The sequence below is a fragment of the Serinus canaria genome, chromosome 1A, assembly GCF_022539315.1.
Source record: "Serinus canaria isolate serCan28SL12 chromosome 1A, serCan2020, whole genome shotgun sequence".
NCBI classification, from domain to species: Eukaryota; Metazoa; Chordata; class Aves; order Passeriformes; family Fringillidae; genus Serinus; species Serinus canaria.
Window position 1 is genome coordinate 13,271,942 of NC_066314.1, and position 20,917 is coordinate 13,292,858.

Consider the following 20,917-nt stretch of genomic DNA (forward strand, 5'->3'; position numbering starts at 1 on the left):
ACTGCAGAGTCAGCTGGCATTTGTATATCCTCTGCCCATTAGTCAGAGTTTTCCAGCAGATAATTCTAAGTGCTAAAGAAAATAATTTAATTGTATTTTCTTTTTTGTGTTATATATATGTTTTGGGGAAGAAAAAAAAAGTCAGTCTAACCCTAAATTAAATATTAAATTCTAAAACAACAAAATCAAGACATTAGGCAATTTTAAATGACATTAAACTAAGTTTAAAAATTGAAAATATTTCTGTTTTATAAAATGCAACTATGGCACAAAACATCAATGAAATATAAATAGTTAAAACAAAGTCTTGCATTAAATTAGCTGGAGTCAAGTGTTCAGTGGAATGAATTTGTTTCTATAGCTTTCCTTTTTAAAGTGTGGTACTTGAAGCTCTATGTATCATTTATTTGAACTTTGTTTCACCTCCGCAATACCATTTTGCTAGAATTGTCACTTTCAAATGTAAGTTAAAATACAAAATTAAACATGAGTTATTTTCTTCCAGAGCGCTTCTGCTACAAATGCTTGCAACAACTTCATAATTCCTTCATATAACTGGATCACATGATAAGGAAATAAAACTGTCCTAGGGATACCGAGTACCTTGGATCCCTCTGCAGATGACAGCAAAGCAGAGGCTGAAGTCAGCTTTGCCACGTTTCACTGACACAGATATGAACATGCAAAGAAGAAAGACAATTCACTCCTTCCTGCCTGCAGTTCCAAAATCTACTTTTGTTATTTTACTTGTCATCACACAGAGCATGAACAGGCCACTCACAAGTTCAAGATGACTGGACAGCCTCAAATTAGGGCAGAAGCAAAAATTCAGCTTTGTTCCTTTTGCCTCCCTCCAGCTATTCACTCTGAGTGCTAAGAGAATCACCATGAGAAGGCAGAAAAACACACAGATAAACACTGGCATGAAGTGTTGAGGGAGAACAACCTCAGAGCATGCATAGGCATGCATGTAAGTATTTTCACTTGACCCACAGCTAACCATAAGATCTTTTCAATTGCCTGTTTCTAAGAACTCCTGAATTGGAGGATGGCTCCATAAGCATCATAGTGATCTCAAAACTACTAATGTCTGTGAGACATGGTAGTTCAGTCTATATGGTTTTGTTACTCTAATTTATGAAAATAAACTGGAGTGAAAGCTGTGAAGGTAACATGGACTGGATATGCAAATATTCTGACCTGTCCCTCTTCCTAGTTACAACAAAAAACCCCCAAACCCTGCTAAGTGTGTTCCTTGCTGCAGGATTGCCACTGACCTTTCATTCTTGTCCCTTTTCAAATGCAAAGACAGGCTAATTTTGAGTTAGTTTATTTCCAGTCTGTCAGATAATGTTTATGGAGCAGTAGGGATCTGGGACATAGAAGAAAAAAAAGGCCAAAATACTCCAATTCTTCCCATGGCTGTCTAACAAACACTGGCTGAAGTTTTCATAACTCCCAGAATTCCAAGCTAGAACATGTGAACTCTGATACTGGGATCGTGTCTAACAACCTTAGGCACCTCATCCTTTTGCTTTTGGGAGACAATATAAAGGGGTTTTAGTTTTCTGTTGTGGTTTGTTTTTTACCCACCACCCCACCCCTTCCATCTCCACAGGAAAAAGACTCTGACCTCAACATGGCAAGAGTTAAAGGGTACCTGTAGTATTATCAAACCATATGTTAGGGAATGTTAACTCAGTGTATGTATAGGCCATAGCTCTCCACTGGACCAACTGGACATGAACAATGTCAAGGAATTGTAAGAGAACCCTCAGGTTTTGTCAACCAGCTCACTGCTGGTAACTGCTGCCTGAGCCTTTGGCCTGTTCCCAAAATTATTTTATATTCACAACTCATCAGTAGTTATCACTAGTTATTTTATATTCACAACTCATCAGTAAACACAGCAACTGATATAATATGGCTTTTCCTCTCAAATATCAATATACAAGCCTCTGACAATTTTGTAACTGCCTTTGTTTCTACTTTACAATCAGCTACTCTGGCTTGGTTCAGAGAGTGGATTCATATCTAAAATTGTGACAGAATAATAAGTATTTCTAAATATATTTTCTTATTAGAAAGCCATTCAGTGCTAGGTCTTTAAACAAGACAAAGTTGGTGAAAGGGAGATGACTACTTCCCTGATTAAAGCAGTCACCTTCTTGTAATCTGTCTGAATCTGAGACCAAATCTTCCCCCCTTCATAAAAGATCTCTGACAAGGATAAACCTTGTGAAGGGTGTTAAGGAGTTGTTCTCTCTCCATCCTGCTGAAATATTTCAGCCTTTCATAAACACATTTCCTGAACCACAGATTGGATGCCAAGTATCTTACTTGTCAAAGTTAGGGATGAATTCCCCTTCTTACTCTGTTTAACTACTGTTATCTTATGCAAAGTAAAAACACCAAAAGGAAAGAAGAAATCAGTGTGGACTTGTGTTTTCCAATAGCAGAAGCCCTCAGTCTGCAGGTAATTCTGTTCCTCTCAATCATTTGCATTCCTTTTCCATACAAAACATGCAACAGGAGAAGCAGGCAAAGCCTCACAAGCAGAGTTGTTCCACCACACCCTGGCACATGAGATACCCCAATTGTCAGCAGCATTTCTTTATGGAAAGGAGAAAAAACACTTATCAACACCAGGTAGCCTGCTTGAGGCTCGATTCAACTCCCCTCAGATTTGGGAAGAAAAGTGTAAAGAGAATGTCCTGCATTGCACATTAACTGTTCTAATCACCACACTAGTGGCTAAAGGAACAGAAATAATTTTGCAGACTTAGAATTTAATTTCCTCTGGGTTTTTTTTTTCCCAGTGTCTTAGAAGAGATTTTACCTCAGGCCAAGTGCAACACTTCACCTCTATGGGCACGGAAATTATTTTGGTAAGAAAATGAGAGAAAGATCTGTTACACTTAGGCCATTTTTAATGGGAAAAACCTCTGTGTTTTATTCTTCAGCATGCTATAGGAAAAATACCCTATTCTTTTACTAACTGTATCTACTCATGAAGTGCCAATAAGCCACTCCCTAGCTGTTATTACAGAATTAGGGCTACAACTCTATTTGGGGTGCAATGGACAGGTCAGGCAATGTATGTGAATTCATAGAGAAATGCATACATATAGAAAATTATGCACAAATAAAACTTTGCTTTGTTTATAGTCATTACAAAAATTATCTTTATAAGGGATTTAGAAAACCCATCTCCAACTGACACAAGGGAAATCCAAGTGACACAGTGTACTCAAACATGTAAGTGAAATGAGACCATGTATACACATTTCTTTAAGTAAAGATACTTGCTGTTGAGGGAGAATGTTGCAACCCTCACCAAAAGGCTATAGAACAGGCCAAGGAAAAGAGGGTAAAAATGGTCCTCAAAGAAAGAATTTAGCAATGGCATGCAGCAAGAGCCTGCATTAGTGCCTGAACTATTCAGCATATCCAGAAATGATTGAAAAAAGGTGGTGGTTAGTGAGAGAACATGATCTTGGTATATAATTATTTAGAGTACTAAAGATGAAAATCAACAGATTGCAGAAAGACCTAATACTGACCAGTGTAATACAACAGTAAATGAAATTCAATGTAGAGAAATGTAAAGTGACAGACATGAAAGAAGAAAAGTATCTTCGCTTTATATATAAAATGATGGTCTTTCAATTATAATTACACTGTAATGAAACACTGGTATTGTAACAGTTCTATGAAATTATCTCAATGATTTGTGGTGGTCACAAAAGCAAAACAAATGTTAGGCAAGGAATAGAGCACATCACACCACTGCTTCCATCCCTTCAAAAATTGGTTAGAAGAGTTAGGCAAGATATACAAAATCATAGGAAAGACACAGGGAGTTTCCACAATTGACAATTAGACCAATTTGGACTTGTCAAACTGGATGAGTGATGACAGAGGAGGGTTATGGTGTACATTTATTATGAACATGGACAGGAAATGATAATTTGTTGCTGGTTCAAAAACTAACCAAAAAGCAAGGTATTTCTCCACACAGTGTACAGCTAAGTTTTAGGAATCCTTTCCAAGGGACCACATAGCTTTCACATTTCCATTAACTTCAAAAAACCCACTGTGTCAACAGAGTTGTTTAGCAGCACAGTGACAAATACCAGATTTTTCTTTCCAAGGTTTTCTTTTTTACTGCACCATTTCTATACTCATTTAACTAAACATGCAGTTCTGCACTGTGCCCTTCCTCACAGACTTATGTGCCTGGTCTTGACTCTGCCCTTCCTGCCCATGCAAAAATGCTGAAACTTTTACTGCTTGTTTCAGCATTCTTGCTACATATGTCTGGTATTAGACAGTGATATAAAGATTTATTTAAACTGTAAACAAATCCTTTGTTGTCCTAGCCAGATTCAAAAGCATTACTTCCACTCACATTTTACACTCTTCATCTATGTAGAATAACAGAATGAGAAACACTTGTTTTCAGACTCATTAGGACAAGCACAATACTTAAACAAGATACTTCCACAGAGAAAACCTAATGAACACACACGGATGCAGTGGTCTCCACAGTTCCTGCAGTCTTGTCACCATCATGTACAAACTGAATCTATCTGAAATATCTATAATCAATGTAGACTTTTACAGTATTGTTGGCCAATTACTGGACCAAGTGTCAGCTTGTACAGTTGTACTCCTGCTTCAGTATTTTTGGATAGAAGTGGGTCTGAAAACAGACTCCTCCCTGTCAATCCTAACCAACTGAATTAAAAAGTGAAATAGATTTTCAATTACCAATTGCAAACTTAGAACATGAAACTACACCTAATGTTAAAAAAAAAATTTAAAAATCAAATTTATTTAGTCACCCAGTTAGTAAAGCACAACATCAATGATGTACTCATGAAAAGAATACCTTATAAAACAGAGGGAGCAAACTGAAAGGATGTGTGTCAAGTAATGATACATTAATGCTTGCCTTAAATACATTTCTCACATGCAATGCTTAATATTTTATATAAATAGGCTATTAGTTATCCTTCACTAGTTGCAGAGCAGGTGCTAGGCATGATAAAAGTATTTCACAGAAACAAGAAGTCTGCCCAAAAAAGCGACTGGAAAAATGTTATTTCCCAGAACACCAGTCAAAGAAAATGCTCCTAGTTAACAGCATCACTAATCTCACAAACATAAACAGTTAACGAGGCAAGTTTTCTAAGTTTTATTTAGCCATCTTAACAATAGGTAGATTTCAGAGCAGAAAGCTAAACCAAGTACTTGAAAATTGATCATAATGAAAATATGCACACATTAAAGTGAACCAATAGTCCATCATCATTTGTGTAACATTTTAAACATTTCTTTCTTACTGCATCATGAGTAATATAGTTTTTCAATCTTGCTAAATGAATACAAAAATTGTATTATGAAAACAGAAGCCTACAGTGTGTCTAACCTACCTGCAGTAATAGAACAAGGTCTAATTCAATATTTTACATTTTAATGTGACAATTATTACATTAATATCACCAGTTAAAGATAATAGTAACAAGCCATTAAGATAATTATATGAATCACTTAAGGGGTATGAAATGGGAAACACAAGGAGCTTCAGATATTTTTGAAATTATGAGAACTTTAAGTACAGTATTGTATGCCCACAAATAAAATGTTTTGAATAGATTTGACACTAGTCAGGTACCAAGGGGTTGTGTACTATTATTAAAATGAAATAAATCGAACTCAATAGTTTCAAACATGGGGATGTGACAAACATGTTTGCATACTAGATGAAAAAATAATATTAAAATAAGAAGAAATATTTTTAAAAAATAACAGGTATACAAAACCTAAGATAAATGTTACCACTGAAAACTGTGGGAAAAGTAATTTTCAAGCCTTGTATTAGTGAGTTTAACAGAGCTGAGATTTCCCTCTACCAAAAATAAGAAGTTTTTTTAAAAACACCAAATAAAAAAAAAAATTCTTCATGAAAGGCATTTTTTTTTGTCCAGCTTGAAAAAAAAAAAAAAAAAAGCTCTTGAAATACAGCCCAATATTTAATTTAATTGCTCTCCATTGCACATCTATGAACAAGGACATAAGACTACCCTGTCATCTGCCTGCATGCCAATGGAATTTTTGTATTCCTCACTACACCCCAAGTGGCCTGTAGATGTTAGAAAGGCAACACAAACATTGCTGGAAAGAAGCACTTCAGCCTCTCAGAAGCAGTACTTCCAAAACCTAATAAACTGCCATTCCAGTTTTCTGTCCACTCACCAGTGTCCATACCAAGGCAGCTGTGAGGGCCACAGCTGTATTCTGAATTCTGGGGTCATCCAGCCTCCTCCCAGGCCTCTCCAGCTCTGAAGGAAGCCCTTGAATGCCCAAGCCAAGTTGCAGCTCCAGCCCCACCTGCCACCTCACCTGCAGGCTCAGCAACCACAACTCATGGCACAGGAGATGTTCAGCTGCCAGAAAAGACACTACTCCAAAAAAAGTGCTACTGCTTATGCAGGGAAAAGCCCAATAATAAATAGACAGGAATCAACTTTATGAGCCAGCTTACAGAAAAAATTAATATCAGGACAGTAAGAAATTACTAGACTTTTCTTGCTTTGCAAGAAAATGCTAAATGATAACAGAGTAGAAATTACTACATTCAGAAAATTAACTAAACCCAAAATATTCAGACAACTACCAAAAGTCATGGTCCATGGGGAGGGCTATATGCAGACATGGCTTCTATAGACTTGAAATGGAACTTACAATATTTGATAGTAGCTAAATCAAATGTTAATTACCTTCTGCAAAGTAAACACTATTGTGTATGTAAAGTGAAACACTATTACCAAAATATCCTACACCTCACACTAAAAAACTCCACCATATCTTCTTTGTCTAATCACAAGCAGGAAGTACAAAGAGGTAACAGAGAAACAAGATTTGCTCTTAACACTTCTATACTTCTGAATGCAGTGGAGAAACACTGACTTCTTATTTGGCTATCTGGCAAATTCAGGCTCCACTTTCAATTTTCTCTTTTTAGATGACACCATAATTTGTTATAAGAAGGAATTTGATCTTGCTTATCTTTTACTCACCAAAACACCTCCAAACAGTGACTTAAAAAAACTCTTAATTCTGCTTTGGACTTTGTCTAGGAATAGGACCATAAAGTCCTCATAAAATTATTTTTAAAAACATTCCTTCTCTAAGATGGAAAGCATCCACCCTACTCAGTAAGACATGCTCTGGAAGACTTCAAGCGAAATACTCCCAATTTTAATTATGTCAGGTTTTTACAGATTATGACAGAAAATTTTCACTAACTTCTCTCCTCTCTCCCACTACCACAACCCCCATCCCTCCACCAATGAAGCAGCCAAAAGACTGCACTAAACACAGGCCTGTAAATAATAGTATGTAGGAGATTAAACTTAAGCCTAATGCTACAGTCAACCTTCAACAGCTGAGTTCTATTAATGGACACTCCTTAAAAGAAATCCTTATTGGTTACTATTTAAAACTACAACTCTATTAAAACCTTGACTGAAAGAAATTACATGTGATACATATTGCCCATCACTGCCATGACACCACCCAGTTCAAGTATGCATGCATCATTTACCACAATTTATCCAAAGAAAAAAAATACAAAAGGGTTCACTAAGCAAATACTATCAATGACTACACAATGTGAAAGAGATGAGTTAATATATAATGGTAGGGATTATGTGTAAACTAGACTAGTAAAACTTCCAGTGCACTGAAAAGCCCAGTGCCATTATTATTCTTTCAATCTCCTTCCTATGTGGATTTATTTAAGATCAGCATTGTAAAATTACAGCACAGTAGAGGCACTGTAAAGACTTAATAGAAAACATCAAGGGAAAAGACAATCAACTGCTGTTTCACTTTGAGACTTCAATTTCATGCACAGGACCAGAAATATGGGGAGGGTGTGTAGGTTAGTATGCTGAATAGCAACTGCATACTGTGTGGCATTCTGTTCACTGCTGAATATTTTCTCCTGTTGAATACCTACTGCTCTCCAATGCACAGTCCTTTGAGATTCAAAAGTGTTCCTGCTTTATCATTCAAAGAATCTTTTGAATGAAGAAATTTTCAATTACTGACACATCCACCTAAGGCCACATTATCTGTGGGAAGTTGTCAGCTTTCTACTTATACTACTCATTGACCTTGTAATGTATCATTATCTATTTCTTGTATCATATTTCTATATCTGAACTTCCCTGTTTTAGGCTCTGTCACTGATGATGAATTAGTAACAAGAAAGAAAACAATTTGAGCAAAAGATGATAGTAGGAAATACAAAAAAAAAAAAGCCAACCCTATCCAATATTATGCTACTTGCTTCTAAGGAAACAGGTCAGCAGGTCTGAACACAGCTCCACTTTTAATCCACATGCTAGACTAAGTAAGGAAAGCACAACAAACTCCTTCAAGCCTTGAGCATGTCTCAGCAACCTGCCAGGTAAAGACACATTATGTTGCTGTAGCTCTGAACATCAGATGCACATTTTTCAGTCCCATCACGGTCCTTCCCTTTGATCTGGGTGTTACTTTCTACATTCAGGTTAACTTTGTCTGATACATCTCTGCTGCAAAAAGCATGTGTTGTCTTGCTTTAGCCTGGGTTATCCTGGGCGTGTTTTCCTCTCTCAGGAGGTGGAAGGTGAGAGAATAGCTTCCAGGTGGTAAGGTTACTAAATCCAGACCTCTTGCTTCCTGGACAAGTAAGTACAGACAAGAAAGGATTTTGCTGTCATTTTTCTTGAATGACATGGTCTTGTCAATATATCTTTCAGTGAAATTATAAAAAAAGCCCAGGACTGTTTGCAGTCCTGAATGAGCACACTAACCAATACAGAAGTGACCAGCACTCTCACACAAACCAGCAGCTGTGAGGGATTTTTCTTCATTTTATCATTTGAATCAAGTATTGATTGCCTTTCATGTAGTTAAGTGCTTTTCTGGCCAAACTCTATCAGCAGTTAGAATATAAACAGAGTAAGACTTTGTAATAGAATAAACAAAGCCAGAAATTTGCATTTTTGTACCTGTTCAGAGCCTCAAGAATTGCTGACAGTCTGAAATATGCCACTGCAAGAATATGTAAGGAAAAAATGAATTCAAAGAAGTGCTGGTTTAGTTTTGCCTCTTCAAGGGTAACACATGCTTGACCTGGATATGTATTTAACTACTCCAGGAATGGTGCAAAAGATGGCTGGTGACCCCAGTTTCACAGTGTCTGCCATTATGCTGGGCTTGGAAATCTTACAAGGACATGGACATGACAGACCCACATATACCAGTGCAGGAACTAGAGCAGAGATTTTCAACACTGACAGAAGACAGAGGTTTATGCTACTGGCTGTACTTTTGTCTTGAGAATAAGATTTCTGATAGAAAGACTGTAAAGCTACCAAAACTTCTTTTGGAAACAAGGGGTTTCCGATTTAGAGCAATGGAAATTTGAGTGTCAGACAAAATTGGTGTATCCTAGGCAGTCACATAAATAAAAACATACATTCAAATCATCCTCCTTCTGTCCATACCCCTACCAAAGGAAAAAACTGAATCCTGTAAGTCTAGCTGCTACTGTTTCCAGTTTGAAAAAGAAACCATAGGAACGAGACCAATTTTTCTTATTTTAACTTGTTTATGCAGTGAAACCTAAACATGTAACAAGTAGAAAGTTATTTAATCAATAATGATATCATAGAAAAAGTTTTGACATGGCTATGAATAAAGAAAATCACAGTAACAGGAAAATAACTCAAAATGTCATTGCCCTTTAAGGTCACAAAAGTGTCTCTGATAAAAGGTCAAATGTAGGGGATAAAGTAACAGTTACAAGTCCCCAAACAGTTGTAGTTAATAAAAAATGAGGTACTGAATATTGAAAATATATAAACAGAATAATCTGTCAAATGTGACACTCACACCTGGATCAAAATCCCTGTGCAAGAAAGGTGCCAACCAGTAATGCTCAAGCTAGTGTTAAAGAACCCAATCATTCTTATTACTACTTGAAGTTCAGCCTTATTGTCTGTAATCACTGTTCATTAAACTGTAGTGCACTAAAGGCACAATGTAAAATAGCTAGGCTGAGTAATTCAAAATATATAATCCCTCTCAGGAAAATACTTATGATATGGAAGGCAAAGTAATTTATTTATATTCTTCAGTGCTCCATTACTTTTTATTTTGCTTTCTTTTAAATGACACTTACACAACCAAATAGAAGAATAAAAAGGAAATATCCTTTTGCAACTTTCATGAAGACATGAAGATACCAACCCAAGGATATATAACTCAGAAGTAATGAAAACAAAGTGTAGGTTTTTTTCTTTTTTTAAGGAATATGAATTTCAGCTCCTTAATGTGAAGCCTGTTAAAAGAACCTTATAGGCAGGTAGGATAGATATCAATGAGCCTCCAGTAGAGAAATTAGCAAAAAAAAAAAAGAGGTCATTCCTCCTTGATGAAACAAAATTGGTTTCCTCTTTATGCTACAACTTCAACAAATGGAGATCTTGACTATTCAATTCATTAAGATACCATCCACAGCTTTGGAAACTGTTCCAGAGTATGTGTGGAAGTTCTCTTTGATGGTTATACTGCTGTTGTTTAACCAGGTTGCATTATTTAGCTTGGCTAAGTCACCTCTTCCCCCACCTCATCCCCCCAAACTTTTTCTTTTTTTTAACACTTTCCCATCATTAATTAGTTTCCTCACAGTAAAAGTCAAGATGTCTTGACAAGCTCTCTAAAAGCACACTGCCTGATCCTCACTGTGCCAGAACTACATTTTATGAGAGGTTTTCCTTTTAACTGGGAAAGACCAAAGTTAAGAAGACTATTAATGTACAAAACATAAAAATAATAACCAGAACTGTATCAGATGTTCTTTGGTCTAGCAAAGGACAATGCAGTATAAGAACATCAAGCTTTAATCTTCCTGGTGCCAAAATGGAAATGTCTCCTGAGAAATGGTGCAGGGTGCCATCTTCACCAGCATTTAACAATAACACACAATTAGAGTTAACAGAAGTCAAAGGCACAGAGTTAAGCATAGACTGCCAGCCTAAAAGTCTCCTAGAAAACAGATGGACAAAAAACCCTAAACAAACAGCAAGAACATTATCATACTTCAGGATTGTACTATGGCACAATATTTTGATGTTCCAAGAAGTGATCTTCATTCAGGTTGGCATTTGAGAACAAGTAAAATTTTCTGAAAATCAAAACTACAATTCCTTACATGCCAAGTACACTTAGGAATGCTACAAGCTGCATAACCAGACTGACTTCTTATTTCCAACTACTTTGTGGAGGAATAAATACAACTACATGTTCATATATTAAAAAAAAGTAAATCCAAGATACTGTACCACTACAAGAAGTTACTCAAACAAAATGGCTTTAGAAGCAAACACCACTATTTCTACTCTATTGTTAATGACATTATGATTTACTATTTTCTAAGAGCACAATAATACCAAACAACCTCAAGAACTTATGTGATTTACATGGTTTATCCAGCAGCCTATAACAGCAAGCCTCTTCCAGGGTAGGCTTACATCATATATAAATGAATGGTTTAATACTTACAAATGGATATGTTTATCATGCAGATGCAAGGATGTGAAACTGCTCTTAAAAACAGCTCAGTATTTCTCTGACTTATGGGCTAGAACAGATACTTTGCAACACCAAGCTTTATGTTTTGTTCACTACATTATACTCTCAAGCTCAGCAAGTCAGTCCTCTAATTAGCCAGATCTCTTCTTTTACCTTCCTGATTTCTACTGCCTAAGGTTCTATGATGCACTGCCTGCCTTTAAAAATAGCTTGAACCACAACCAGATTTTTCTTTTTTTCTGCTTGATATTCCAGGAATCAAACCCCTAAAACAACATCTGCCTCTATAATATTCACAACCTCACAGAGCCATCAACAAGGATGGCTGCCACATGTCTGAAATCAGAGGCAAATGAAACAGTGGGTCTTCTTACACACTGGAGAAAGGCAGATGCCAGCAAGGGCTCAAGAGAAGTGTTACAAAAACCTTTGCTAAACTAAAGCATTTCAGTGCTGCTCTGGAGCCAAGACCTTCAAGTTACAATGCAGGGAACCTAGAAACATAAAGCATGTGCCTGGCACGGACCTAATTTCTCACTGAGAGGATATGGATTGGATCTTACCAGGGATATTAGCAACAAACCACACTTTGTGGGAGATTCTGGGTTAGATCTCTACAAGCCCTTGTCAACAGCAATAAAGACTCCCCATGACATAACCTCCAAGAGCCAAAAAACCAGTAGTGCCTTCTAATGCTTTCTCATTCCATTGTCTGTATTACAGCTTTGAAGCAACAATTCAATACCTGTGCAATAATGCATTTTGTGGTAAATATGATAGTCTAAAACACCTCAAAGTTTACTGACAGACATGCCTGGCATCACTGAATTTAAAAGCATTCTTCTGCATCCTCTAATTAAAGAAATTCTGAGCCACCAAAATGAATGTGTCTGTAGGTGATAGAATTCGAAAAAGAACTGAAAATTAAATATTCCTGCTTTACAGAAGAGCTCTGTGCAGCCAGAATCAATGTCTCAAATGAGGCCTTGTCCAGGCCTTTCTCATTGGACTACTGGAACCATAACACATCCAGCAAAAAATTATTCAACACAAGCAGTTAATGGTTAATGTGTTTTCTATAGATTTCTATAATTTCATAACCAGGCAATGCAACTACAGATCAATTAATAATATCTCTGTGTAGGTCTTCTTTAAATCTTACTCATTTCTAATGATAATGATAAATTAGTAGATGCATTTCACATGTATAACATGGAGTATTTTTAACAGAATAATTTTTTAAAAATAAGTTATTAGTTATTTTACAACAATTCACGAGACTCTGAAGAGACCTATCTTCTAAAACTTCATTTATATTTTAGAACATTGCCTTTACTGTTTCTTCTTTTAAAAAAATAATTTATTTACCTATTTAAAGCCCTTTCACAGGCCTTAAAGTAATATTCCAGTACACCTTTCCTGAAACAAGTCTGACTAGATTAAGTACAATCTTCCAGACCTCTGGTCAATTATTCTCAGTATTCTCTGGGGTTTTTTTAACACAGTACAGTTTTTTTCCAAGTCTTTATTGACCTTAGGCTCTTAAATCAAGCAATTAATAACTTAACATTCAATCACCCAGTGTAAAAGAATTGCTATAATGGAGATGAAGTAAAGGGAATAGTAAAAAAAAAACGGAATAATGGAGAAAAGCAGACAGTAACTCATGGGATCTTTACAAGCATTACACTACCACTGATGGCAATGCATTACTTACAAAGAGCTCAAAAATCCTTTCTGACACATAGGAATTTACCCTCATCTAGCAGAAACATTATCCTATGTGCTTACTACTGAACACAGGACCAGCTTTTACACTGCTCACCACACCAGGTTAATGCCCAGGAAAGAGCACAGCTCTGGAAGGCCACAGCAAGGCCTCCCACAGCTCCTTCTGTCCTGAAGCACATTTTATCCATGCACAAGTTCCATGTTTATGTACCCACTGTACCTACAGCCACATGCAGAGAAGCTTTTCTGTTACTGAAAGAATCAAAAGATACCTGAAGCTGGGCAGAAAGGAACCATACAAGACTGAGGGCAATAAATACATTGTGGAAAAAAAAAATAGCATGATGGCTTGTTCACACTCTAAAATAAACACCTGCCCCCACCATTAAATTAATAAGCTTTTTTTTCACCCTAGAAAATACTTCTAGATCTTTTCTCATTCACTGGATAGAAAGCTGTATTTCACTATAACCATTTTTTCACTGTTATTTCAATCTAGGTCAAAGCTGGTGGCAAGTCTTAGAACTGCCTCCCAAGGTGAATGCAGTTACTCCTGGTTTGTTGTTAGCAGTCTATCCATACAAACACAACCCAACATTTAGGTAATATGTCTTTAAAAAATAAACTATTTTTCTGTCCATCCCACTTACATTTTTCCATTACTGAGTGCTTTGTTGCCAAAAAGACTAAAAGAGGTGCAAGATTTGTGAAGTCTACTTGTATTTAGACAAGTAAAAATGCATTTTAATGTATTTAACTAATTCTATCCTCAGTAGTAGCTGCCTTTCATTAGTATGCAACCACCTTCAAATTATTTTGATTAAACTAAATTTTATTAAACCTCGTACAAGGCTAGCTCGTCTAGGCACTCTCTGCACACCTTAAAAAAGTAGTAAAACAACAAAAAAATCACCACAGAAACAAATCACTGAACAAATAACAAATAAACCACTAGATAAGCAATAAATAAACCAAACCTTGGGATGAAGTTTTTCAGAAATAATTGAAAGTAGTTTGTTAATCAATACCAAAAATTTCTAACTGAAGTAATTCTGCTTTCAAATAGCCAATATAAAAATCATCACCTTGTTGTCGTACTAACTGAGAAATTAATATATGCATGTGCTTCTCAAAACTCTCTAGAAAAATGTTTATTTAAGAAATGTGTTTCAAAAATGCCAATTTTGTACAAAATTTAAACCTTAGGATAAATATAAAAATATACCCTATATATAGATACACATGAATCCCATCAGAAAACAATCCATAGCATCCAACTTCTAGTTAATGTAGATCAGTATCATAGACCTCAATCTTCAGCTTTGATAAAAGACAATCCAGGGCTAGGTCATAACAGTTTTAGCCTAGCTAGTCTCTAACTAACAGGATTTATTTGTTGTAATACGTTCATTTAGTGTAACAAGTTCAACTTGAAAAGCTCAGCTTCCAGAACAACTACTTTGACTTCCTCTACAGGAAATAGGCTTATTTGAAGGCATTGCTGTATTTTCTGTGGAAAGAACACAAGATAACCAGAAAAGTCTATTTGCAATGCCTCTGTTATGATTGTATGCAATGATTCTTACGAGAGCCATACGCCAGTTTGGCACTGTAATTCAGGAAAGAAAACATTCACTTACCGCAGTGTGACTGGAAAACCTGTGGCTTGACTACCTGATTGCAGATATTGCACACTACAAGATAGAAATCATCATGAGCTGGATAATGGCCAAATAAGTGCATATCTGTGGGAAAGTTAAAAATATATACAAGAATTAGAAGTTATGCTTTAAATATCTATTAAGAAAAAAAAATTGAAAATACTGAAGGGCCATTACTGTTATATTAATTTACACAAAGCAAATGTATACATTGCTCCATAAGAGCTTCTTACTAAGTTAAAGAGTTTTTTTTCCCCTCTTTTGGGTTTCAAGGTCCTGTACTAATGCTGCAGTCTCATCCCTTCAGTCTGAGTCAGAACACAGACTGCAACACCTTTTCTTAACACTTACTGACAAGAAGTGGAATAAGCATTTCTGTACTGGTCAAATGTTGAAACAGTAAAGGAATATTTTTTTAAAAATCTCTGCCTAAAGATTCTTATAGAACACATGTTGCATAGTTTATGTTCTATGTTACAATATTCTCAGCTTGACTATAAGTTGCTTGAGAAAAGCTCCTGCTTAAAAGCTAGTTATAGTAACCAAGGTTAAGAATTCTACAGCTTCAAATAGAGCCAGGAATGCCATGCCATATGAAATTTCTGATTCTGGGCAAATCCCCTTCCCTAGTTCTGACACCCTGCTGTTTGCCCCCAACAAATACTGTGGGAAGAGACAAAGTTGGTTAATAAGGTATTTCTTGGTGATGGTATGAGAAATTTAATGAAATCCAAAGACAGGTACAGTCAGATGATGACAGACACTTGTCCCTCTCAAATGAAACACATAATGCAGTACATGCATTCTTAAGCCATTACAAACAGAGTAAAATGGGCTTAAATTACTAACTGAAGTCCTCAGAACTCTAACATTACAAGTGAGGTAACCTGTTCTTCTCTTCATTGCTATAACTTAAGAACAAGCACACACACTCATCCACCACAGCTTGGAGGACAGAAACTCCAGTCACTTTTATGCATTTCAGTGGGATCATGTCACCATACCCAGTTTTGCTAATGAATGTGCTGCTGCACTAGTAACCCCATGCCAAGTAGTGGCCTCACAGATCACACTACCTCTCACATTATAAAAAGAAAAATGTTGCAAATTTCAGTGTTACTCAGAAGCATCTGAAATCTGTTACAGAATTTACAAATGTAGACTGAAATATTAATCTGGTGCTTTTTAAACAGGAGGAAAATTGAGAGAACAAACATGTAAAACAGCAGCTGTGATTGATAAACATCAACTAAATCCTACTTCTCCAGTAAGTAACGTACCTCTAAAAAACAGAGATTTCTTTCAAAAACTGACTCAAGCAAGTAACTTAGTTAACTAGTTCTTTACTAAAGTAAGTATTTTGGCCCTAGAACTGCTTTCCTAAGTAATTCTTCCCTGGCCTCTGGCACTGTAGGTAACATCACTGCTTATGATGGCAGTGCTTGGCACGATAAAGTGCAAAATGTCTTCAGCTCCCAAAATGCCCAGAGGAATGGGGCATCACACTCATGGTAATGCAGGCAGTACCACAGGTAGATCCAAAGAGGCTCATTCAAGAATTCTTGGGCACAAACCAGTCCCACCAACCTGCAGGTATTTCACAGTATGATGTGATGCACATTATACCTTTACCCACTGAAAACAAAACCGCTTTCTTTCTGTTACTGCTTGTACCAGGCTATGAAATCCAGTTGAAAGGTTAGCCAGACATGACACATTTTCAGACTAAATTTAAAAGAAGGCTGCTGGTGAGGTGTTCTGGTACTTCTGGTGAAGCCAAAGTTAGGTTCAATCAGATCTTCCTTACTGGTAAAACAGATAAACAAACACCTAAGCAGGCACTAAACCAGGCCTCTTTATACTGGCAAAAACCATTCAAGGACATAGGTGGGAAAAGGTAGCAGGCTGGTTCACAGGATCACAAAACCATCTATCCTTTCATCAGGCACTGCCAAGGAGCCAGAGCAATGAAGGAAAAGTCCTGTGAGCTTGATCCACTACCTGGCAAACACCACTGCACCTAACAGGTAAATAGCACCATTTGAGGTTGGTTTTGGTTTTTTTTCCCCCCATACTCCATATGGGTTGATATACAAAGAAACTGCACAGACATGTAGGAGAAGACACCAAAATGCTGCTGTGAGATACACAGCATCAAAATGATGCACAGATGCAGAGTAAGTGACATCCTGAAGCAGCATTTTGGAAGTTTTTTCACTTTGCAAGTGCCTAGAAGTAGTGCATTGTAAATGTGAGTCTCCTGTATGAAGTTATCAGCTCCCTCTCAAAAGTCCACTTAAAATAATCCAAGAATCTCGAAGACACAAGACTGCAGGTTGAAAATAAGAATCATAGCACACAAATATATTGTTATTATTGAATCAGAATAGATAAAAAAACTTAAATCAAACACCATCTTTCAGGCTTTTAAGATTCCTTAAAACTCTCACTATGCAGGAGTTTTTAAGAAAAGAAAATTCTTTAAGTCCAAGCAGGTTCAACTACCTCTCTTAGTTTATTCATGTTAATCACATTGTCACAAATCTGTTTTCATGATGAGATTCATGATTTGTAATGATATAAATTACTTTTCAATTGAAATTGCACAACATATTAATATCATCTCACTACAAAGTCCAACTGGGGATATACTTTATTAGATGCAATAATACTACAAATGCAATCCAGATCAGAGAATGTACAATGAACAAAGCAAGAACATTTGAAACTTAAAATAAAGCAGAAAAGATTAACAGCTACATATCTTTTCATACAGGTTTTTCTGTTTTTAATAAGAACAGTTCAATGCTACCATGTCCTACTCAAAATAACCAAGACTGAAAGGTTATTTTAGACACTGGTATCATTCTTAAATCAGATTGCAGCCATTTGACTATTTAGACTTTCTGTGTGCAACAAAAAAAGACAATGGCCTCTCCCTACAAAAAACTGTCTTCTAAAGGCAATAATCACATCTCCCAGTCTGCTTAGTCAGAAAAAATCGTGATAAGCTTTTCAGAAAAGATTACTTTTGGGGAAGAAAACATGTCAGCTCAGGAAAGACTTTTTCATGGAAAGAGGCAAGACCACTGAAAAAGACAGGCGATAATTACTGAATAAGGTGAGATACTATCAAAGGCTACTGAAATAATTATCAGTGTATAAAAGGAAGGACAGAAAAGCAATTGTAAAGCAATTTTTTCTACCAAAAACTGCCTACCCCCTAAAAGTGAAAAAAAGTGACCACAGCATGCATGACTCACCACACACTGGCCTAGCCCCCCACCAAGGTAAAAGCACTCCACAGCCCCCATCACACCTGCTTTATTTGACTGGAAGATACTTCCAGCAGATTCAAAGTAGACTCTTGATGGCAAAAAGAAGTGGTAACTTACTTTTCAGTACCCACACACTTTCCAAAGGGCCATCCACACATACCTGACTCCTTGCAGTGCTGAACTGTCATCCCCTCAAAATAAACCACAACTGACACAGCCGTGCCCCTTGATACTATACGATGACAAAAGCCTGCTTTAAAACGAGCTACTGAACTGACAGGATGCAAAAGGGCCCATATCATGGGAAAGATATTCTAGATAGGTGGAAATCTGAGACAGTGAATGCTGCCTGTTCAAAATTACTTTCATAGATTAAAATGTTAAATTATTACTTTGTGTATACTTTGCTATGGCACTTGAAAAATGAATACAACTGTTGCCTGTAGGTGTTATATTACTAACATTTGCAAATAAAAAGAGAGCTGTAGCCATTTGACAGTTTTGTAAGACATCAATTTAGTGAAATGTGCATTAAGAACACAAATATCATAGAAAAAATAGAAAATGTTGCTTCTGCAAATTGTGGCACAAACACAAAAATGCAGGTGTCAGATATGACTTTTTATCTTCTCCAATAACACACAGAAAGGAATTATTTTTAGTAACAATCCAAGGCAGATGACTTACATGAAGTTCCTTCTCTATTATTATATAATTCATAATCATTTACATCCCACTGTATAATAAAACACAAGCTAGAAATAATCTAAAACATTCTTCCACTGCAGAATTAAGGTTGTCAAACAGTAAGACCTCACAGTATTGCGTGGGAAATCAAGTTTTAATGATGATTTTTTGCTATAAATTATACACACTTTAAATGTTCACTTATATATCTGTTGCTCCACTAAACATACCTACAAAGCCTGCTTTGAAAAATATTAGTGATGTTTTTGTGCCAAGAGAGAAAAGGGGAGTGAGGAGGGGAAGGGAAAGACTATTCGAGACACATTGCACATTGGTTTAAAATTAAAAAAGAAAAGCTAAAAAAAAAAAAAAAAAAGCAATGGCAAAAATTTCAACAAAACCAAATATACGTGATTCTTCCAGCTCCTGGAGCAACACATTTTTAAACCCTATGTCTAGAATTGTGCCCAATATTTCCCTCTTGTTCCACAGAAGCAACAAATCCGTACATCATTCAAGAACCGGAGTAAAGTACAAAATCTTTCAGTGCAGTAGATTACTTCTACATTTGAGATTACTTAAAAAACTAAGTAATTTGAATGGTGAATTGAAACTTGAAACTGAAACAATAAAAAGACAATCTTCAGGGCATTATTCAGACAGCAGTTAAACACACTTGCATAGACAGGTTGGTCTTATCATAGAAATAAATGTCACACTCTTTCCATTTAACATGAGCTTATTCTCCCCCGAGTGCAGTCTTCCTTTCTTACACAAAAACCAGTAAGTCACTTCAGTAATTAGTTCGCCAGAATAAATTGCATTTTACCTCTGAAAATGTCAGTCACAGTTGCAAATTAATCACAGTATGATTTAAACTGAAAGAGATCGCTAGATGTCATTTACTCCAAAATCCTGTTGAAATTGTGGCTAACTTCAGGGTCAGAGCCACAAAGCAATGCTCAAGATCATTTTCTGATGGAAAAACGCAGGTCATGCAAATAATCATGAAGTTGAGGACAAAATAAAATTAAAATATACATGACAGAACTAAGACAGGACTGAACACAGCTGTCAGAAGTCCTGACTGATGCCCTTCAGGCGCTAATACAAGGAACTTAAGCTTCTGCATGTAAAAAGTCAAGTGAGAAAGAAAATGAATGAGAAGAAAAAAGAAATACTGGCCTTCTCAGGAGCAGCAATAATAAATGAAACATGATTGTCATAAAGGAAAAAAAAAAGTAGGGAAAAAGCAGCAAATAGACTTAAGTGTCAGTGTGGTAAAGAGTCAAGGTCATAACACCTTTAAACCAGTCCAGTGTGGTTGAATGGTATGCTGCCTCCCAGGTTAGAGCAATCATGAGGACAGTGGCAATCCTAAAGAATGCTGGGAATAGTTCATTAATTATAGTGTAAACAATAAACACCAGCCCCAATGACGCAGAAAGACTTTGTACTCCACAGCCTTATCGAGGCGTTGTGAAATGGTACCGAAGATGAAAATGGTGCCTACTATTCCCAAAGACCCATAATAAAATAAAAAACAAAAGTACATAATTGGGAACCAGTGATCTAAACAAATATTGTGGATTAACTATATCTGCATATCTTTTGTAACAACCTTTGTTTGGAAGAGATTATGAAGTACAATATGCAACACTGACATTACTGTTTTGCATAAGACACTGCATACCAATAAAGAAAAGAATGAAATAAGCACAGGAAAATGTGACAGTGTTGTTCTTCCATAATTCTGAAGGCTTTTTTGTAATTTGTGTAGGCTATTTGCCATCCCAGTCTCAGGTAATTTGGCAACAGAGGACCAGAACTGCCTGGGCTACCAGATTAACATATCACAAGAATACTGGAAAACACAAAACTCACGTGTCAAAAAGTGTGCTGCAT

General features: G+C 36.3%; 1 protein-coding gene across 4 annotated transcripts in view; it reads right to left on the bottom strand.

Annotated features, from left to right (window-relative positions):
- The window catches only part of ATXN7L1 (ataxin 7 like 1), a 110,226-nt gene that overhangs the window by 59,776 nt on the left and 29,533 nt on the right, over positions 1 to 20,917 (bottom strand). For 3 of the 4 annotated variants that reach the window (XM_030237920.2, XM_030237921.2, XM_050984556.1), the window contains one exon: positions 15,027 to 15,131. The exons of the other annotated variant lie outside the window; for it this stretch is intronic. In XM_030237920.2, coding sequence (XP_030093780.2) covers positions 15,027 to 15,131 — 105 coding nt within the window. The remainder of the gene's footprint in view (positions 1 to 15,026; positions 15,132 to 20,917) is intronic. 4 annotated transcript variants of the gene reach the window in all.